The sequence below is a fragment of the Lissotriton helveticus genome, chromosome 9 (assembly GCF_964261635.1).
Source record: "Lissotriton helveticus chromosome 9, aLisHel1.1, whole genome shotgun sequence".
Lineage (NCBI taxonomy): Eukaryota > Metazoa > Chordata > Amphibia > Caudata > Salamandridae > Lissotriton > Lissotriton helveticus.
This window is the reverse complement of record NC_136070.1, coordinates 1,265,578,834-1,265,595,608: the sequence shown is the minus strand read 5'-3', so window position 1 is coordinate 1,265,595,608 and position 16,775 is coordinate 1,265,578,834. Positions and strand designations below refer to the sequence as shown.

The following is a 16,775-nucleotide window of genomic DNA, read 5'->3' as shown; positions in this document are numbered from 1 at the left end:
ATGGGGCGACTGCCTGATTGACGAAGCAACAGGTGTTAGTGATATTGACTCCGTTGCAACACGTCTATGGCCATCTCATGATCTGCAAGGGCACTGTGTGGGGCATCTAGTTCACGAGGCCATCCTGTCATACCCAGCAGTGACTTGGGCTGGACATCCTGCACCCCCTGCAGGTGTGACCTTCCACCAGCGGCTTGCCCTTTTGTTATTGTGCTTGCCAATATGCCAACCCTACAACCAGAGTCAGTTGAAACTAGGGAGGATCTAATCCACAAATCGATCCCTGAGATCTATGGAAATGTTTAGTGTCCGGAAATGTTATTCAATGAAGTGTTCATGGCAAGAAGGGTGGGCTGAATGGGGAAGACATGTAACAAATGTTTGGTTGATAGTGTCATCTTTACTTTTAGAAACCTGAGAATAGCAGAGAACGTGATTAGGGCCTTTTTTCAAGGCCAGCATAAGCCTGGCAATGTCAAGTCACAGCCTCTTCTCTTATCTATTTTTATAGACCACTGGCTACTAATTAAATTAATTCATTAAAGTGGAAAGGCCCCCGTGATGCTAATTTTGCTCTGTCACAATTTAACAAAATCCACATGCAGAATCTCTTTGTGCCCCTGCGGAATCTGGCTGATATTAATTGACTAAGTGCTGGTCAGACAAAGCATTTTGGTGTTCCCATGAAACTTGTCAGTGTCCAGGACAGCATGTAAAAGGGTCTGATATTAGGGTGGATCCTGCAAATTTCATTCCCTCTACCCCCTCTCCTTTTGAAGATGGTGGTATAGATATCGTAGGGGGGGGGCCCTGTCAGTACTACAGACACTACCCATCAGGTGAAATTACTTTACTGGAATATTGCTGGGCTAGCCAGTAAAGTTGATGATGAAAAGTGTCACTTTTGTTCAGAATTATGACATTATATTCTTTCAAGAGACCGGGGCTGTGGAAGTTGTTATCCTTGATGGATTTGTTGCCCATATGGTTTAGGCGATCCCTTCCCCCTCTGGCAGGGCATGGGGAGGCTTACTGTCATATTTTTGAGTAACCCTGGAGAGCAAAATTAGTGTGATATGCACTGGGAGTTCCTCAGCTCAATCCTTTTTATCTACTTGGCCTGCTGGTTTGAACATTGTTTTCATTCATTGTTATAATGGTTATTTTGGAACTGATTTGAGTCTCGGTATCAATAGGTTGCTACATTTTATTGTAAGGATTGATCTTGCCTATTTGCATCTGGAATTTCAAATTGTGGTTGGTGGTGTATTCAACTAGGATCCATGCAGCAGATACAGTGTTTCAACCATCTTTGATAAGGTTAGCTCTGGATATACATCCCAGTGTTTCGGTCATAAAGCTAAGCACCCTTTAATGTAATTAATGCGTTTGACCTCATCAATGCATGTGAAGTAGCGAATCCTTTTTATTCCATGAATGCTGAGCTGCCACCGCGGATCGAACCGTGAACACTGTGCTCCGAGGTCAGCTGCCCTGGCCGCTGCACCACACCGCCATAGGAGGATTTGCATGCAATATTTGTGTCAGTGAAATCACTTTGTTGGAGGTCAGAAATGTAGACCTAGCCATTTGTCAATTGTAACCCTTGCCTTTGTCTTGTACTACTCCTGCAAACTATGAGAATTGGACAGCCATGATTGTGTTTATGTATTTGCACCCGCACTTACAAAGTATGAGAAAACCATCTCTTTCATTATGATGTTAGTCTTAGGGAAAAGTTACAGAGAGTTCAGACATAGAGGAATAAGTGTCTGACACTTTCTGTCTCGGCGCATACAGTATGTGCAGCCTCTTTCCCTTGCCTTTAATTTTTTTCTATCCTCCGTGATGTACGAGGACGGTTGCAAAGTACCTCATTAATGTAACTACTACTGAGTGTGTACCATTTTGTGAGTATTGTAGCCTTGCAACATTTAACAGTTCTTAAGATGGGGTGCCAGGCAGGTGGCATATGCAGGTTTCTTATTCCAGCTATTCCCCCACCCATTTCCCCTGTTCCCTGTCAAACATCAATGGTGTTGGAATACTGTGTAACATTAACAACGGTCAAGCAAGAGACTGCATGAAATGGTCCACATGCACTAGGTTGCCTATTGATCAGGGTGCTCCCCAAAATAATGTGTGCAGTCAGCAGAGCTGACAAGCCCTTAATTTCTGGAAAACCCCCATTCAGTCAACATTCTTACAGCAGTTTACCAGCACTCTAGCATCTGCCCACAATCTTAGATTTTTCTCCCACCCCGCTATCTTCCAAGTTCAATTTAATCAGTTCAAAAACACTAGAAAAGGCTTAAAAAATGGCTTGCAACAGAAAAAACTCATGGTGAGAAATCTTCTTTAGTATCCATGATAATGCCGCCAGCTGGCAAAGAAACAGGCCAACGCACGTTTCAGTGGATTCCTATCATTCAATCCACCTTCTTTAGGACCGCTTGCTTTCTTTTAGTTAATGCAGCGGAGGTTGATTGGCGAATCAATTGATATATGTCTGGGTAATTTCCTTAGCTCAAGAGCAAACCCATATATCCTTCAGACGTGTCCTATTGGTCATTAGGTGTCCATTTGTTGTTGGTTCTCCAATGTATCTGTTCTCTTATTTATCTTTAATTTCTTTCTTATTTTTTTATTACGTCACATTAATTATATGGATGATATGTGCAACTGTACGGGATCCATGTCTGTCATTTTGCTGTTATTTTTGTGCTTCTAGCCGGACTCCCGACCGCCGCAGACCTGCTATGAGAGAACATGTCTTTCTGTTCTCTCATAGTGGGTCTGCGGCGGTTGGGAGTCCGGCTAGAAGCACAAAAATAACAGCCAAATGACAGAAGTGGATCCCGTACAGTTGCACATATCGTTATAAAAAAAACGAAAGAAAAGAAAGAAAAAATAAGAGAACAGATAAGTTGGAGAACCAACACCTTAAATGCAAACTTCTTGTGTGCCGTAGACTCCGCCAATTGTGCCTCCAAAGTGGTCAATACCACCGCTGTCCTCAACAGGTATGCTTGACTTTAAGTATCTGCATCCTGCCCAGGGGTGCAAACAAAACTAATCAATGTCCCATTTGAATGAGAAAAATGTTTTACCCACAGGGTGACTCCACACTGTAGAACATGAAAAAGGACATGGATTCCGCCAATGCGATGGGAGCACTCCAGATCCAACCTGTGAACACTGGGTTTTGATGTCACTAAACTCAAGGAACACCAAATATGCCACATGACTGCAGCGCTCAAGCTATCAGCAGCACCGGTCTTACCAAGAGACTCAAAGCCGGAATTCCTTTCAGAGAATGAGTGCATGACTGACTTCAGCCCTTACCACCCACATCATTAAACGTCTCGCGAGAAAGATGGGATTATTCCTTTCACAATCTGAAGAAATAATTTCACGCAAGTGGGTCCTTTCCGTAGCACAACAATCATACTGCTTGGAGTTCCACACCAACAAACATACTGCAAGGACTGCTCAATCTGGCCGGATGAGCATCAGCCACTCAATGGGGAGCACTTCTCAACAATAAAGCTGTCTGGCCTGTACAGACAGGGTGTGCACTCAGCTGCATTTCCTTATTCCCACAAAGGATGGTAGCCTCCAGCCGTGACCTTGAGCCTCCAAATTGCTACGTCTTGTTGGAGCACATCAGAATGACAACCCTGGAAGATGTCATCTCTGCAAAGGAGACCACATGGAGACTTTTGACTTCATGTCAGCTACTTCCACATCCCCAATCATTCGGCACATCACTACTACCTACATTTGTGGTAAGTAGACAACCATACCGGTTCAAGGTGCTGCCATTCTGGATCGCAACAGCCCCAAAAGTATTCACAAAATATCGAACTAAGTGATAAAAAGCTGCATCCAAAGCAGCAGTGTTGCTACTACTCTGGTTAGGTTTCACCGGAACTGCCAAAAAGTCCCATTTGCATCCACAACAAGTACAGGCATTCTGAAGAGCATTATTGAACTCTGTTCCAGAAAAAAAGCTTACCCAAGCGTAGTGACAAAGGCTGATTCCTCTTTTCAGACCCGTCCCTTAACTGTGAGAACAGTAATGAACCTGTTGGGGATGATACCTTTATGCATATCCACAGTACCACATGCATGAGTGCAGACGCACTGCCAACAAGAGGATGTGGCTGGGCAATGATCAGAAGCAGCACGTTAATGGGAAGATCTGGTGTTAGTGAAGTCCTGAGTTCAGTACTGTCGAGCATGGTGGTACAACAAAAATGTGTCACTGGGCAGACCATTTCTGGACCCTCAGCTGCAGGTAACCATCGCTACAGACTTGGCACTCACAGGATGGGGAGCGCAAATGGAGAATACAACTCGATTTTATTAAACGCCTCCACGCGGGTAATTATGCCAGAATCAGGTGGGGCTCACAGGCAGTTGATGGAGAGGGTTGCGGTGAATAGGGGGTACACCAGGGTTGTGAGTTGGCCCCGACCTGGTTTTCTCTCTTTGTGAATGGGGTGGTAGACCATCTAAGAGAGGATCCAGCCGATGCCCCTACCTTGGCCGGTGAGAACTCCTACCCTCCTTTTCGCCGACGACACCCTCCTGATATCCAAAAGTCCGGGTGCTCTGCAAAAACTCCTAGACCGGTTTAGCCTGTTTTGCGTATCTTGGGGGCTGTCAATCAACACCAGCAAAACAAAGCTAATGACACTTTGCCCATCGAAACGCTTCAGAAATGGCATCAAGCTTAATGGCACCACGCTTGATACAGTAGAGTCTTTTGACTATCTAGGGATCCGGGTCACCAATTCCATGAAGTGGAGTTCCCACATGACCAAGATGCTCCTAAACCATAAACGGGTGTCTGGGGCTATTCTAAGAGAACAACAACTCTCTGTAAGTAGCCCTTGTGGTCTATGATGGCAAAGCGCTTCCCTCTGCCCTCTATGGGTCTGAAATATGGGGCTTCGAGAATACCATCGATCTCGCAAGATCTGAAAACAAGTATTTTAGAGGTTTGGTTTCTCTCCCAACCTCTACTCCATTGAAGCCCCTATATCAGGACATGGGAAGACGCTCTACTAAGGATATTGCACGCCTCCGCCTATTACTATTCTGGACCGGTATAAGAAGGACCCCTGAGCTGGCCAATTATGCTGCTGCCTTTAGCGAACTAATAGCAGCATATACAGGCAATAAGATCAAATGGATTTTTAACCTTAGGCAGCTTGTATCCGATATAGGGTTTGGGGAGGCTTGGGCAAATCCGATTCCGCCATCAAAACAAGATTTAAAAAGTGCATACTGGAAATGGGTACAGGTAGAAGAGATGCGTAATCCCAAATTGGGGAATCTCACCGAGAGGTTCTTGGAACACAAACCTGTCCGGAAACTGGAACCTTTTCTTGATTTTATCCAAATTCCAAGGGGCTCTATATGAAGTTGAAATTTGGGACCCTTACGTTAAATGAAACGACAGCAGCCTGGAAGCGGCGCAATCCATCATCTGCTTCTTGTCCTGGCTGCGCAGCTCCCAATGAGTCTACCGCCCACTTCCTCTTCGCGTGTCCAGCTTACAGGGCTGCTAGAACCAAATGGCTTAAACCTGTTTGCAAAAAGCTTGGTTCTAAGAATTACCGGGTGGCACTACGTTTTTTAAAAACTGATACCGACTCCCTCACCTTGGTCTGTGGTGTAGCAAAATATTTGGGCTGCGCATGGCTAAAACGATCAAAGCTTCTAGTGAAAAGTAGCAGCCAGGTAGTGGCCAGGTCAGTTTTTTGATATAAATTTATCTGCATGGCCAAGCAATCCAGTATTCTGTGGGATGCCTCAGAGGCATGGCATGAATATTACCATGGCTCCATGAATGCATGGTATGATGGGGCTGATCCTTGGTAAGAGGCTGGCTGAGTTTTGATGCCTCAGACAAGGGGGGGTAAATGTGTATTTATTTGTATATTCTTACTTTCCTTGTTTGGACCTTTTTCTGAGTATTCCTAATCTTACAGAAATACAGCCTAAATGGCATTGAGTTGAACAGAGCGCCCCAGGGGATGCAAATGCCGTGTTGTGCATTGATTAGTGCTTCTATTCCATGCATCCACAGTTCATAAACTAGTGACCAGACTATATCTCCCCCACCCTTGCCGCAACCATATGGCCAACCTACATTGCCTAAAAGTCATTGTTGAGCCATATTACTGACTGAGCTTTGTTGCTTCTAGTCATGACCGAATGTAGCAAGGACTGATAGTATAAGTTGTGGTTATTAGTGACTAAATTCAAACCTATATATAACAAGATAAATAAATGTGTTTGATGCAGTGGTGAAATTAGTCCAGCAATTTCTGTGGGCCACATTCCAGTCCATTGTCTTTTTTAAATATTTCTTTTATAACTACCTACGCTGCTCCAGACCACGTATGCTTTCTTGCTTTTGCTCAAAAAGGAACATTTATGTCCAAACTACCATGCACGTCTCTCCTTTGAATGAGGACAGTAGAAGCCCCAGACCAGTTTCAGCGGAATCGGGCTTCATAAGTGTAGTGCATTTGAGTCCCTCACCACGTCTTCAACAAGGCCGACGCGGTCATCGCATCCCACCTGCGGGACATTATCAACACCTCCTTCGACACCGCCACCTTCCCGGAGAGCTGGAAGCACGCAGAACTCAGCGCTCTACTCAAGAAACCCACAGCGGACCCCACCGAACTCAAGAATTACCGTCCCATCTCGCTCCTCCCGTTCCCGGCCAAAGTCATCGAAAAGACCGTCAACAAACAGCTGGCCGCCTTCCTCGAGACGAATGGATCCCTCGACCCCTCACAGTCTGGCTTCCGAGCCAACCACAGCACCGAGACCGCCCTCATCGCTGCCACCGACGACATCCGAACCCTGATGGACAACGGAGAAACAGCGGCCCTCATCCTCCTTGACCTCTCCGCGGCGTTCGACACTGTCTGCCACCGCACCCTAATACAGCGCCTCGGCAACATCGGAATCCAGGAGAAGGCACTGGAATGGATCACCTCCTTCCTCGACGGAAGAACACAGAGAGTCCGCCTACCACCGTACAAGTCAGAGGCCACCGAAGTCATCTGCGGCGTCCCCCAAGGATCCTCGCTGAGTCCCACCCTCTTCAACGTCTACATGAGCCCCCTCGCGGCCATCGCACGCAAACACAACCTCAGCATAATCTCCTACGCCGACGACACCCAGCTGATCCTCTCCCTGACCAACAACCCCGCCGCCGCCAGAACCAACCTGCACGAAGGGATGAGAGACGTAGCCGAGTGGATGACGACCAGCCGCCTGAAACTGAACTCGGACAAGACGGAGGTCCTCATCCTGGGCTCCTCGCCCTCCGCCTGGGACGACTCCTGGTGGCCCCCCGCCCTGGGCACCGCACCCAAACCGACTGACCACGCACGCAACCTGGGCTTCATCCTGGACTCCTCCCTCTCCATGACCAGACAAGTCAACGCCGTCTCCTCATCATGCTTCGACATCCTACGCATGCTACGGAAGATCTTCTGGTGGATCCCCACCGAGACCAGGAAGACCGTCACCCAGGCCCTCGTCACCAGCCGACTGGACTACGGCAACGCTCTCTACGCCGGAACCACCGCCAAGCTCCAGAAGAGACTCCAGCGGGTCCAGAACGCCTCAGCCAGACTCATCCTCGACCTCCCACGAAACAGCCACATCTCCGGACATCTGAGAGACCTGCACTGGCTCCCCGTCAAGAAAAGAATCACATTCCGTCTCCTCACCCACGCACACAAAGCCCTTCACGACCAAGGCCCGAGCTACCTCAACAACCGAATCAACTTCTACGTTCCCAAGCGCCACCTCAGATCAACCAGCCTCGCCCTCGCCGCCGTCCCCCGCATTCGAAGAGCGACAACAGGAGGAAGGTCCTTCTCCCACCTGGCCGCCAAGACCTGGAACTCCCTCCCGACTGACCTGCGCCTGACCCAAGACCACCTCGCCTTCAGGAAGAAGCTCAAAACCTGGCTGTTCGAGCAGTAACGGCCCCCCCCGCCCCCAGCGCCTTGAGACCCTACGGGTGAGTAGTGCGCTCTAAAAATGCCGTGATTGATTGATTGATTGATTGATTGAGTCCTGTGGCCCAGCAAATAGACAATCCATGTCTGGGACAGCCATCACACTGAGGGTGTCCTACTGAGAAAAGCAAAACAGTAGGTGGAATGCTTGCATTGAACACAGCCACGGGTAATTACTGTGTATCTTATTCCAGTCCATAATTTTTCTGCTCACTGTGCCTCTGTAGACATGGAGCAACAATATACAAATAAGCCTTGGCTCGTGTCCTTGTATGAACAGTCTAGCCCGAACATGCCTGACTATGAAGAGTAATATAATCAACCTGAGAGCCTGGTAGCATAGTGTTGGTTTATTCTGACATTGCCACTGTGATGTTTCCATCCACTGGTTCTAGCTTGCAGTCTACTTCAAAGTCAAGATGGTGATCCTGTGTATCTGACTGGTTGTTGTCCATGTACCCAAAGTCTCAAACATGAAAGCAGACAGCTAGACAGATTCCATTTCGCCACTAATTGATGTGGCTTTTATCTTAGTTTGGCTTAATTGGATGTGTTACGGATGGTCCCACGCAATTAGAGATGCTCAAAGTACGAACTGTGAATGTGTGAAGGGTCGGGCTTCCTCCGAATTCAGGAGAAGGATTGAACAAATTCTCAAAAAGACCTCTTTTCCTAAGTGAAATGGAATTTTGCTCTACTTCCTCCTTCTTCACTCAGTTACTGACCATGCCAAAGTGATTTGTGAAACTGGTTCTGAGACTTAAGCATGTCCAGTACCAGCTTTCAAGGTCCACTCACATCAAAGAATTACAGAGTTTGATCCCTGGCTAGCAAATCTGTGTTTGGAAATTCAACCATTTGAAAGCAGGGTACCCTGTTTCCCTTCTGCGTTGATAAGGTCCCTCTTTTATGCATTACCCAGGATGTGAAGGCATTCAAGTTAGTACATGAATGCTTTTCATATTTGTATCACATGGTAAGTGCATTCAGATTGTAGAAGTGGTTGTGTGCTTGCTTTGGTAGTATTGGTTTTAATCTGCATATCCTATGAGTTTGATTGGGGGAAGACACCTTCATTACTTAAAGATTATTTCTCTTTTTACATCAAGCCAGATATTACAAAAGAGAGAAACATATCCTTTGCTCTTCAGTTGGTCCTTTCTTTTGTAATGCTCTATATTTTCAATCCAGTAAGAATTCGATTTAATTAGCATTTATGTTGCCAACATATTTCATGCTTTAGCAAATTGGACTGTGTGCTATCTCAAGCATGCAAATGTGAAAAAATGTAAGATAACGAAAACATCTATTCATATTTTATCTGACGTGTTGAAGCCCAACTGGTGGATTCACAGCAAAAGTCAATTCTACCTTTACAACTATTTGCGTGTTGTATGTGTGTTTAAACTGGTGAAGCTGTATTTGTAGCATGTTCCTATTGTTAAAGTGTTCTTTGTGTTTATTGTGTTTAATTTTTAAGTGCATCTATTTTAGATAATGCTAAAGTTAGTACTTTACTTTGTCATGTCACAGCATTTAGCATCAGTATATTCTTAGCACGTCCTAATCTATTATAGTGTCGAGAGAGCTGGCGAATGAGAAAATAGTGAATAAGAAGGGCAGTTATAAAAGAAGGCACTGGTGTCTCTGTTCTGTCATTATGTGTTAATAGGATTACCTCAATATTTAGTTTGACTCCTTAATCACGTCAGTGGTCCGATCTGATCTATTAACGTCTTGTGTTGACTAACCTTTTGCCTTGGCGTAAAAATGTCTGGGCTCAAAGTGCAAGTGGCAAGCGGGCCGTCGGGCATTTATGTTTAGGGTCTATAAAAATTCTATAAAGGCAGGATCTTCTTCGGTCACACAAAAAGCTATTCAGTTGTCAACCTTCTGATTCAGTTGTTAACTCTAGTGATGCAACTTGCTTCTCAGGGCTCTTTGAATATGGTGCTTAGTTACAGGAAACATGCTAGATGGAAGATCAATTTTTAGCTTTAATTTCTCAAAAGAGAAAGTGAATATTAATTGTTAATAGCTCTAGGTAGGACCCAGAGTCCACCTAGTTCAATTTCCCAGAGTATATGGAGATGTTAAATTAAGTCAGAAGGGTGTATATGTGTCATGGCATCAGATGCAAAGTCCAAAAACGGTGTACTTCTTGGATGCCATATAGAGTTTGAACTTTTCTCTGCATAAGGAAAAGACACCAGCAATTGCCCTGATTTTTAATCTGTTGGCAGTGCCTCTGGCGTTCAGGCTTCCAAGGTGTCTGATATTCATTATAATACTTCATAACAGGATAATGCAACACCAAGCAGACTTCCCATCTGAATGTTGCACCTGGTAACTCCACTCAACCCATGCTTGTTGTGTTGTTTTTATCTAATGTAATAATCAGTAAACCTGTAAAACAGCCACCCCACTTCTTGCATTTTTTGTACAATTCTTCAGATACAGAGTTTGGACAGATGATCTTCAAAACCATGTTCACTAATGCAATACCTTCTGCCCCTCATGCAAATTGATATATTCTTTCATCCCACACAACATGATCTGACTTGATGGTGAAAAGTCAAGTAACTCCACGGGAAGGCACCCACTATGTGGGGCAGGTGTAGAGTACATAATGCCATCGTTCACCTCGCTTTAGAAGTGATGCAGCTTCTGGTTTCAGCTGCACGGGGACAGCTTTCCCTCTCGTGATTAGAACCGATTTAAACCTAGCCATGCAGTGTGTGTTGTGACAGCATGCAGTAATAACTTATTTTGCGAGGGTCCTCTCTACTGGCATATAGTATGTTTACATGAGATTGTCCTTTGATAAGATATGTAGAATCGGTTTTTCACCTTTTTTGAAATTGCAGTTGTTTTCCTGGTTTAGTTATTGTCTTGTTTCTTATGATTTCAGGAATCTTATCGAACCAGACCGCTGTACCTACCGCTTCACTGGATCTCTAATAGTCATCTCCTTGAAGAAACGCCAGAGTCTACGGTGGGGTGGTTTAGAAGCGACTTCACCACAAGGTCTGAACCCTGATTTCTCATTGCTCCATATTTTTCTTGTGAGCATCGTCTAAGAAAATACAACAGCAGGTCATCTAGTGTTAAGCGGATCGCTTTTGCTTTATGTGAATCAGCATGCTGGATTGTAGCAAATGAACATGTAATCTTGGCCTGTACAGTGCAAAGAAAATAAAGCAGTACATAGGCAAATACCTTCAGTGGATCTCCAGGGTTCTCCCTGATGTTACTCTGCCATTACCTTGATGCGATAGTTACTTTTTTATTTTGTAACTCAATGATTAGATTTTTCCAGTACTAAAAGGTATGAAAACCTTTGCTTAATTTTATTCAGCACATTTTCTGGCTTGTTGTATGGTTGTTTTTATGACTGTTAAATCACTAAATATTTTTGAGTTAAGAGCAATTGATTTTTCCAATATATAGGAGGAACTGTTATGAAATTATTTATGGGAAAATGTTTTAACAGAATGTTTCAGAAGGTATTTCACCCGTATTAGCCCTTTGTTTGACGTGTTGTGGTCCACTACCTTATAGCCCTGCAGTCTAACGGGCTGCTTGATTCCAACCCCCTAATTTTTCTAAAGTTTATTAAAATTGAAATATTTATTTTTGCAACATATAATATGCAAGTAGTTCTTGCTTGCTGCAGTTTTCCACGTTGTTCCATGAGTTAGCATTTTGCTTTTGGTAAGTGTGTTGCAAAAAATTAGTTTTGATCACACGAGCATCATCCACCATGGTCCATGTGATATGCTGCTAAACACAAGCTCATCCGTCCCCCTTTTTAAGGTGCAGTGGGTGGTGCAAAGGTTGCCATGCCCGCCGGTCCTACACCACATGATAAGACCCAACCCGGAAGTAACCAGCATTCTCTTTCTAGCAAGGATGAGGTCCGAAAAGGAGAAATAGAAAAAGCTAACCTACAAGATGGCGGGCTAGATAATGTGACTGCCAGGACAACACCAGAACCTGTTTTAGTTAAGCAGGAACCCCACGTAACTTCGGTAAGTGTTTGGACCTTTTGACCAATTGTATGTCTCTTTAGGTACACTCCTAGGCAGATGTATGAGGCTTTTGATTGTGATCTATTGAAATTGCCAATAGTGTTAGTTCTCTTTTTTTTTTTAACCAGCTGAGGCCGATGGTATGTGAAAGTATTCCAGGCGCTGAACACTGAATGCATTGGTTCTCCATTATTGTCTCCAATTTAGAAAAGTAGAAAAATCCCAGCAGGTTGAGCATACTCAGACGCACCACATAAGAAATATTTACAGAAAAATTTAAACAGTCTTTTTCTGCACAAAAGCAGAGGCTCTGTGCTAGAATTTGTCTGCCATTCCGATGTGGGAGGCTTCCACTGAGCTCCCAAAACATGTTTTTGTCGTGAGTATTCAGTTTCTTTCATTTAAGTATTTTTAGGTCTCGCCTACGCAGCGCGCAAGCGCTGCTTAGGAGGGGACCTTTTGCCATCACTCAGGACTTTTGCTTAAACGTTTGCATGTTTTGCATTGGTTTGTATTGCCACTCGTGCACGTTTGGCGTTTCCCTTGCGGGAGCGAGCAGCGGCGCCATCTGTTATTAATTATCTTGATCGCACTTTCAAAACAGATTGTGCAGCTGCTCGCTCCCGCAAGGGAAACTCCAAACGTGCATGTGTGCAAGGTAAACGTTGCGCGTCTTGCACTGTCCGAAGTTAAAAAGTTATTAGTACATCTTCCACCACAAGCAGGCTTTCGTGATAGTGCATCTTTTATATCAAACCTTGGGCCGGTAACATGCAAGGTAAAGAACTTATGCATTGAGATCGTATAGTAATAGCCTGTTAACGTAGTAGCAAAAAACGAACCTAGCACTATAAGTTGGTGTACACAAATTAAAGATGTGATTCAAGAACTCCTTCTTAATGGAACTGCAATGCACTCGCTGATCGGTGTGGACATCAAAACTGACAGTCTTCTTTTACACCAAGATCTAAGACTTTAGTAACTCAACTCAACTCAAAACAAAATAGAAAAAAGCAGATTGAAACATGTAGTCGTTCCTGATAGTATAGATAATACTGATGGCTCTTATTAAGTATTTTCTTGCCATTTTAAGCATACTGGCACAAGGTAAATGAAGCCTTGTACGTGAGTGAATATCTGGGGTGTGGATTCTTTGCTGGACAATGATGAGTTAGCTACCTCTGTATAGTACTGCTTCCAACCGTTTCAATTAACTTAACTCATTCCAAGCGGTAGCAAGAGTAGCGTTATTTACTCTTGTGAAACAAGGCTGCCTATGCCTTAGTAGCTTTCTATTGCCTGCTTGTTTATGTCTCTATAAAGAAAGGCCAACCCCATTACTTTGCCTGAGCCGTTTATTCTTCTGAAATAAAAGCAGCCTTGTGCTACTTTCCTGACAATAAAGACACATTTATTTTTTTGTGTAAACATGTCTTTTTCCTTTACACATAACCCACTGTTTCTACTCATTCTAACGCAGTTCTGGTATTTCCAGCCAACACAAATCACCTCTTTTTGTTTCCTAGGCCAAGCCAACATGTATGGTGACTCCTATGACCCACAGCCCTTTGACCTGCGAGAACATGGTGGAGGAAGAGGAGAAGAAGATTTGTGTGCCAGGCTTTACTGGACTAGTGAATTTGGGCAACACCTGCTTCATGAACAGCGTCATCCAGTCGCTTTCCAACACCCGTGAGCTGAGGGATTTTTTTCATGGTGAGTGTTCTGCATTTCCCTGCTTCTATAGTGATGTTTGATTTTCTGAATTTTGATCATAATAAATCTCATTTTTTGCAGACTGTGCATTTGAATCTGAAATCAATCATGGAAACCCATTGGGGACTGGAGGACGCCTGGCTATTGGGTTTGCGGTGTTGCTGCGTGCACTCTGGAAAGGAACTGATCATGCCTTCCAGCCATCAAAGCTGAAGGTAAAGAGACTTTTCTCTATCTTGTGATGATTTATTCCGATACAAAGCCGAGATTTGTCAACTGATGAAAGAATTGTGATGCTAACCACATTTCAATGGTATCTTTACATGCTGCATCTAAAAGTAACACAATTGAAGCCACAATAATTACTGTGGAGACAGTATTGGGAGACCTCACACCAAAGGTTTGGAGTTTGAGCAATTCTTCAAAGAGGCTGCCTGGAAAATTGTCCTAATGGAGAACTGTCACGGGGAAAATTGAGGAGACGCTGAAAATATTAATACATTTTCATTAATGTGCATCTACAAATATTGTCTGACTGGAGCGATAGACAAAAACAATATTCAGCTTGTGAGCCCCCAATTTATGGTTCCTGGGCATCTCAGTTAATGAAGGTGCAAAAACTTTAAGTCCTTTATGGAAATTTTCTTGCAACCCTCTTAGATGACTGAGATACTGTTGGGGAAGATGCCCCCAAGCATATAAGGTACCAAAAAAATGCACAGTAGTTAACATTCAGGAAGTGTTAATAATCAAGGTAAACAGCACAGTAGACATAACAGTTAACCGCACCTGCTGATGAAAAATATATTTATTTTGTAGTGATTGTCAAGGATAGAGCACTTCTCTGATTAGAGTCATAAGTGTGTCTCGGTCTTGCAGACGTTCAAATTGAGAATGCTCTTGCCCGAGTATGCTACTCTAGTAGATGCAGCTGCTGGTTTTGTAGAGGAATTTAATAAAGCCAAAAAACATTTAAGTATGGGAAGTGTGTGGTCATAACCCCCACTGTAGAATTAGCTTGATTCACCTGGTGGTCACTGGTTGCATTGGATTGCTGCTTTGAGAAAGGGCAAGGAAAGACAAAAATATACTGAGCTTTTTAAAATGTATCTAAGATCGTTTTTTGTGGTTCTGGTGTCTTCTTTCCCCACCTTGTCCAGTACCCTTCCTACTTGACTTTTACCTCCCAGAGGGTGAAGAGGTGAACATCAGTTCAAGAGTGGAAATCAGTTTTCACTTTAATTATTAAGAAGTTATATTTTTAAATATAAAGCTTGCAGCTCTGAAATAGTGTGTTTGGAAGGTATTGTTATGTTTTTCTTTGCAGAATTATGATAAAGTAATCAAAATACATAAAGCAGTGCTTAGTAATTTTGCTTATGTTAGACATAGAAGTAACACCCACCTGGGGATCTGTCAGCTCTGTAATCAGACTTTCTAATGTGCTTCCTTGTCTGTAGGCGATTGTGGCAAGCAAAGCCAGTCAGTTCACTGGCTACGCCCAGCACGATGCCCAAGAGTTCATGGCTTTCTTGCTGGATGGTCTCCATGAAGATTTGAACAGGATCCAGAACAAACCATATACTGAGACTGTCGACTCAGACGGGCGTCCTGATAAGGTAACGTGTTAAGAGATACAGGACAGTAACTATAGTTTAAGACCATAAATACAGAAGTGGACTAAATAGTTGGTGTAACAACAATCATGGGATTGGGCAGACTGAACAGTACTGGTGGTCCTAATCTAAAGTCAAGTTCTACTTCTAGACTTGGCATATATCACATTTACATTTATGAACGCTGCGAATCACACTCACGCATTTTGGTTGATTGACTGTTGTTAAAATGGGAGCAGAGGGTGAGATGAGCAAGTTAAAGGGAATCAAAATAACATATGCTCCATTTGATGAATCTCAATAAAAGATTCCAGAGCAGGGCTTAATAAATGAATGAATGAAATAATTTTATATAGCGCGTTGCTACCCTAAGGCCTCGTAGCGCTTGTGATAATTGTCGGCTAAATTACTTAATCTGCTGCATGAGGGCAAACAAAGTGCTCAGCGGGTCCCTTGGAATGGGTGCTGGTGCAGTTCCTGAGCACAGAACCTGCTACACAGTGGCCAGGTGTTTCACTCCCTGGCTACAGGCCATGCCCTGTGCTCTTGACCCGACTCTGCACAGCTGTGCTCCTTACAGAGTTGGCCAATGAATCAGGGTGGGGGCTGATGCTGAGCCTGGCAACAAGCCACGCCCTGTGCTCAGAGCCCACTGAATGGCTGGCTCTACTTTTGAGCACACTGTATCAATGTAAGTGCTGTATTCAGTATGCTACTCACGCCAGGAACACCCTCGAAAATCCGTCTTTGTTATTATGTACCTCCGGTCGTAGGTGCTTCTTGGAAGAATCATATGCACGCTATGACTCAAACAGTCTTGCAAGGCACCACCTGCAATAAATGTCAATAGTTAATGAATGATAATGATCCAGTACTTAATGTTCATAAGTAAATATTTGTTTTTGCTGTATGTTTACCATTCTATTTTGATTGTCTTCATTTTTTTAAATTATATTACCAAAGGGTAACTTATTTGGTTATCTAATTGGCTTTGGGTTGTTATGCATTTTGAGCGATTTGAGCTCTTCCTCAGGGGGCCTTTTACTGTTGTAATAAATTAGTTACCTAGGCATTTGCAAGCTCGGTCTTCTGAGGCATTGTACAGTTCAATTGAATTCAACACAGTCATTTAATTGTATAACACAATTGTTACTTACAATAAAAAACACACAATGATTGAAATTTCTTAAATATTAACATTTATCACAATAACTGCCTTGTAGTATATCAAATAAAGGATCTCGAAAAATTGGTTTTATAAGCTATGGTTACATTAGCACTAAAAATTGTATGGTTATACATTTTACAAACAATACCCGAAATTCACCAGATGGTCTGCTACTCAAACTATA

General features: G+C 43.6%; 1 protein-coding gene across 11 annotated transcripts in view; it reads left to right on the top strand.

Moving 5' to 3' along the window:
* USP19 (ubiquitin specific peptidase 19) overlaps positions 1 to 16,775 on the top strand; it is a 377,062-nt gene that overhangs the window by 122,581 nt on the left and 237,706 nt on the right. For 7 of the 11 annotated variants that reach the window (XM_078661824.1, XM_078661823.1, XM_078661822.1 and 4 more), the window contains exons 9-13: positions 10,972 to 11,087; positions 11,877 to 12,091; positions 13,618 to 13,807; positions 13,889 to 14,022; positions 15,268 to 15,426. In XM_078661824.1, the coding sequence (XP_078517950.1) occupies positions 10,972 to 11,087; positions 11,877 to 12,091; positions 13,618 to 13,807; positions 13,889 to 14,022; positions 15,268 to 15,426 (814 nt within the window). The remainder of the gene's footprint in view (positions 1 to 10,971; positions 11,088 to 11,876; positions 12,092 to 13,617; positions 13,808 to 13,888; positions 14,023 to 15,267; positions 15,427 to 16,775) is intronic. The other 4 variants (XM_078661825.1, XM_078661821.1, XM_078661817.1 and 1 more) reach the window with 1 other exon arrangement.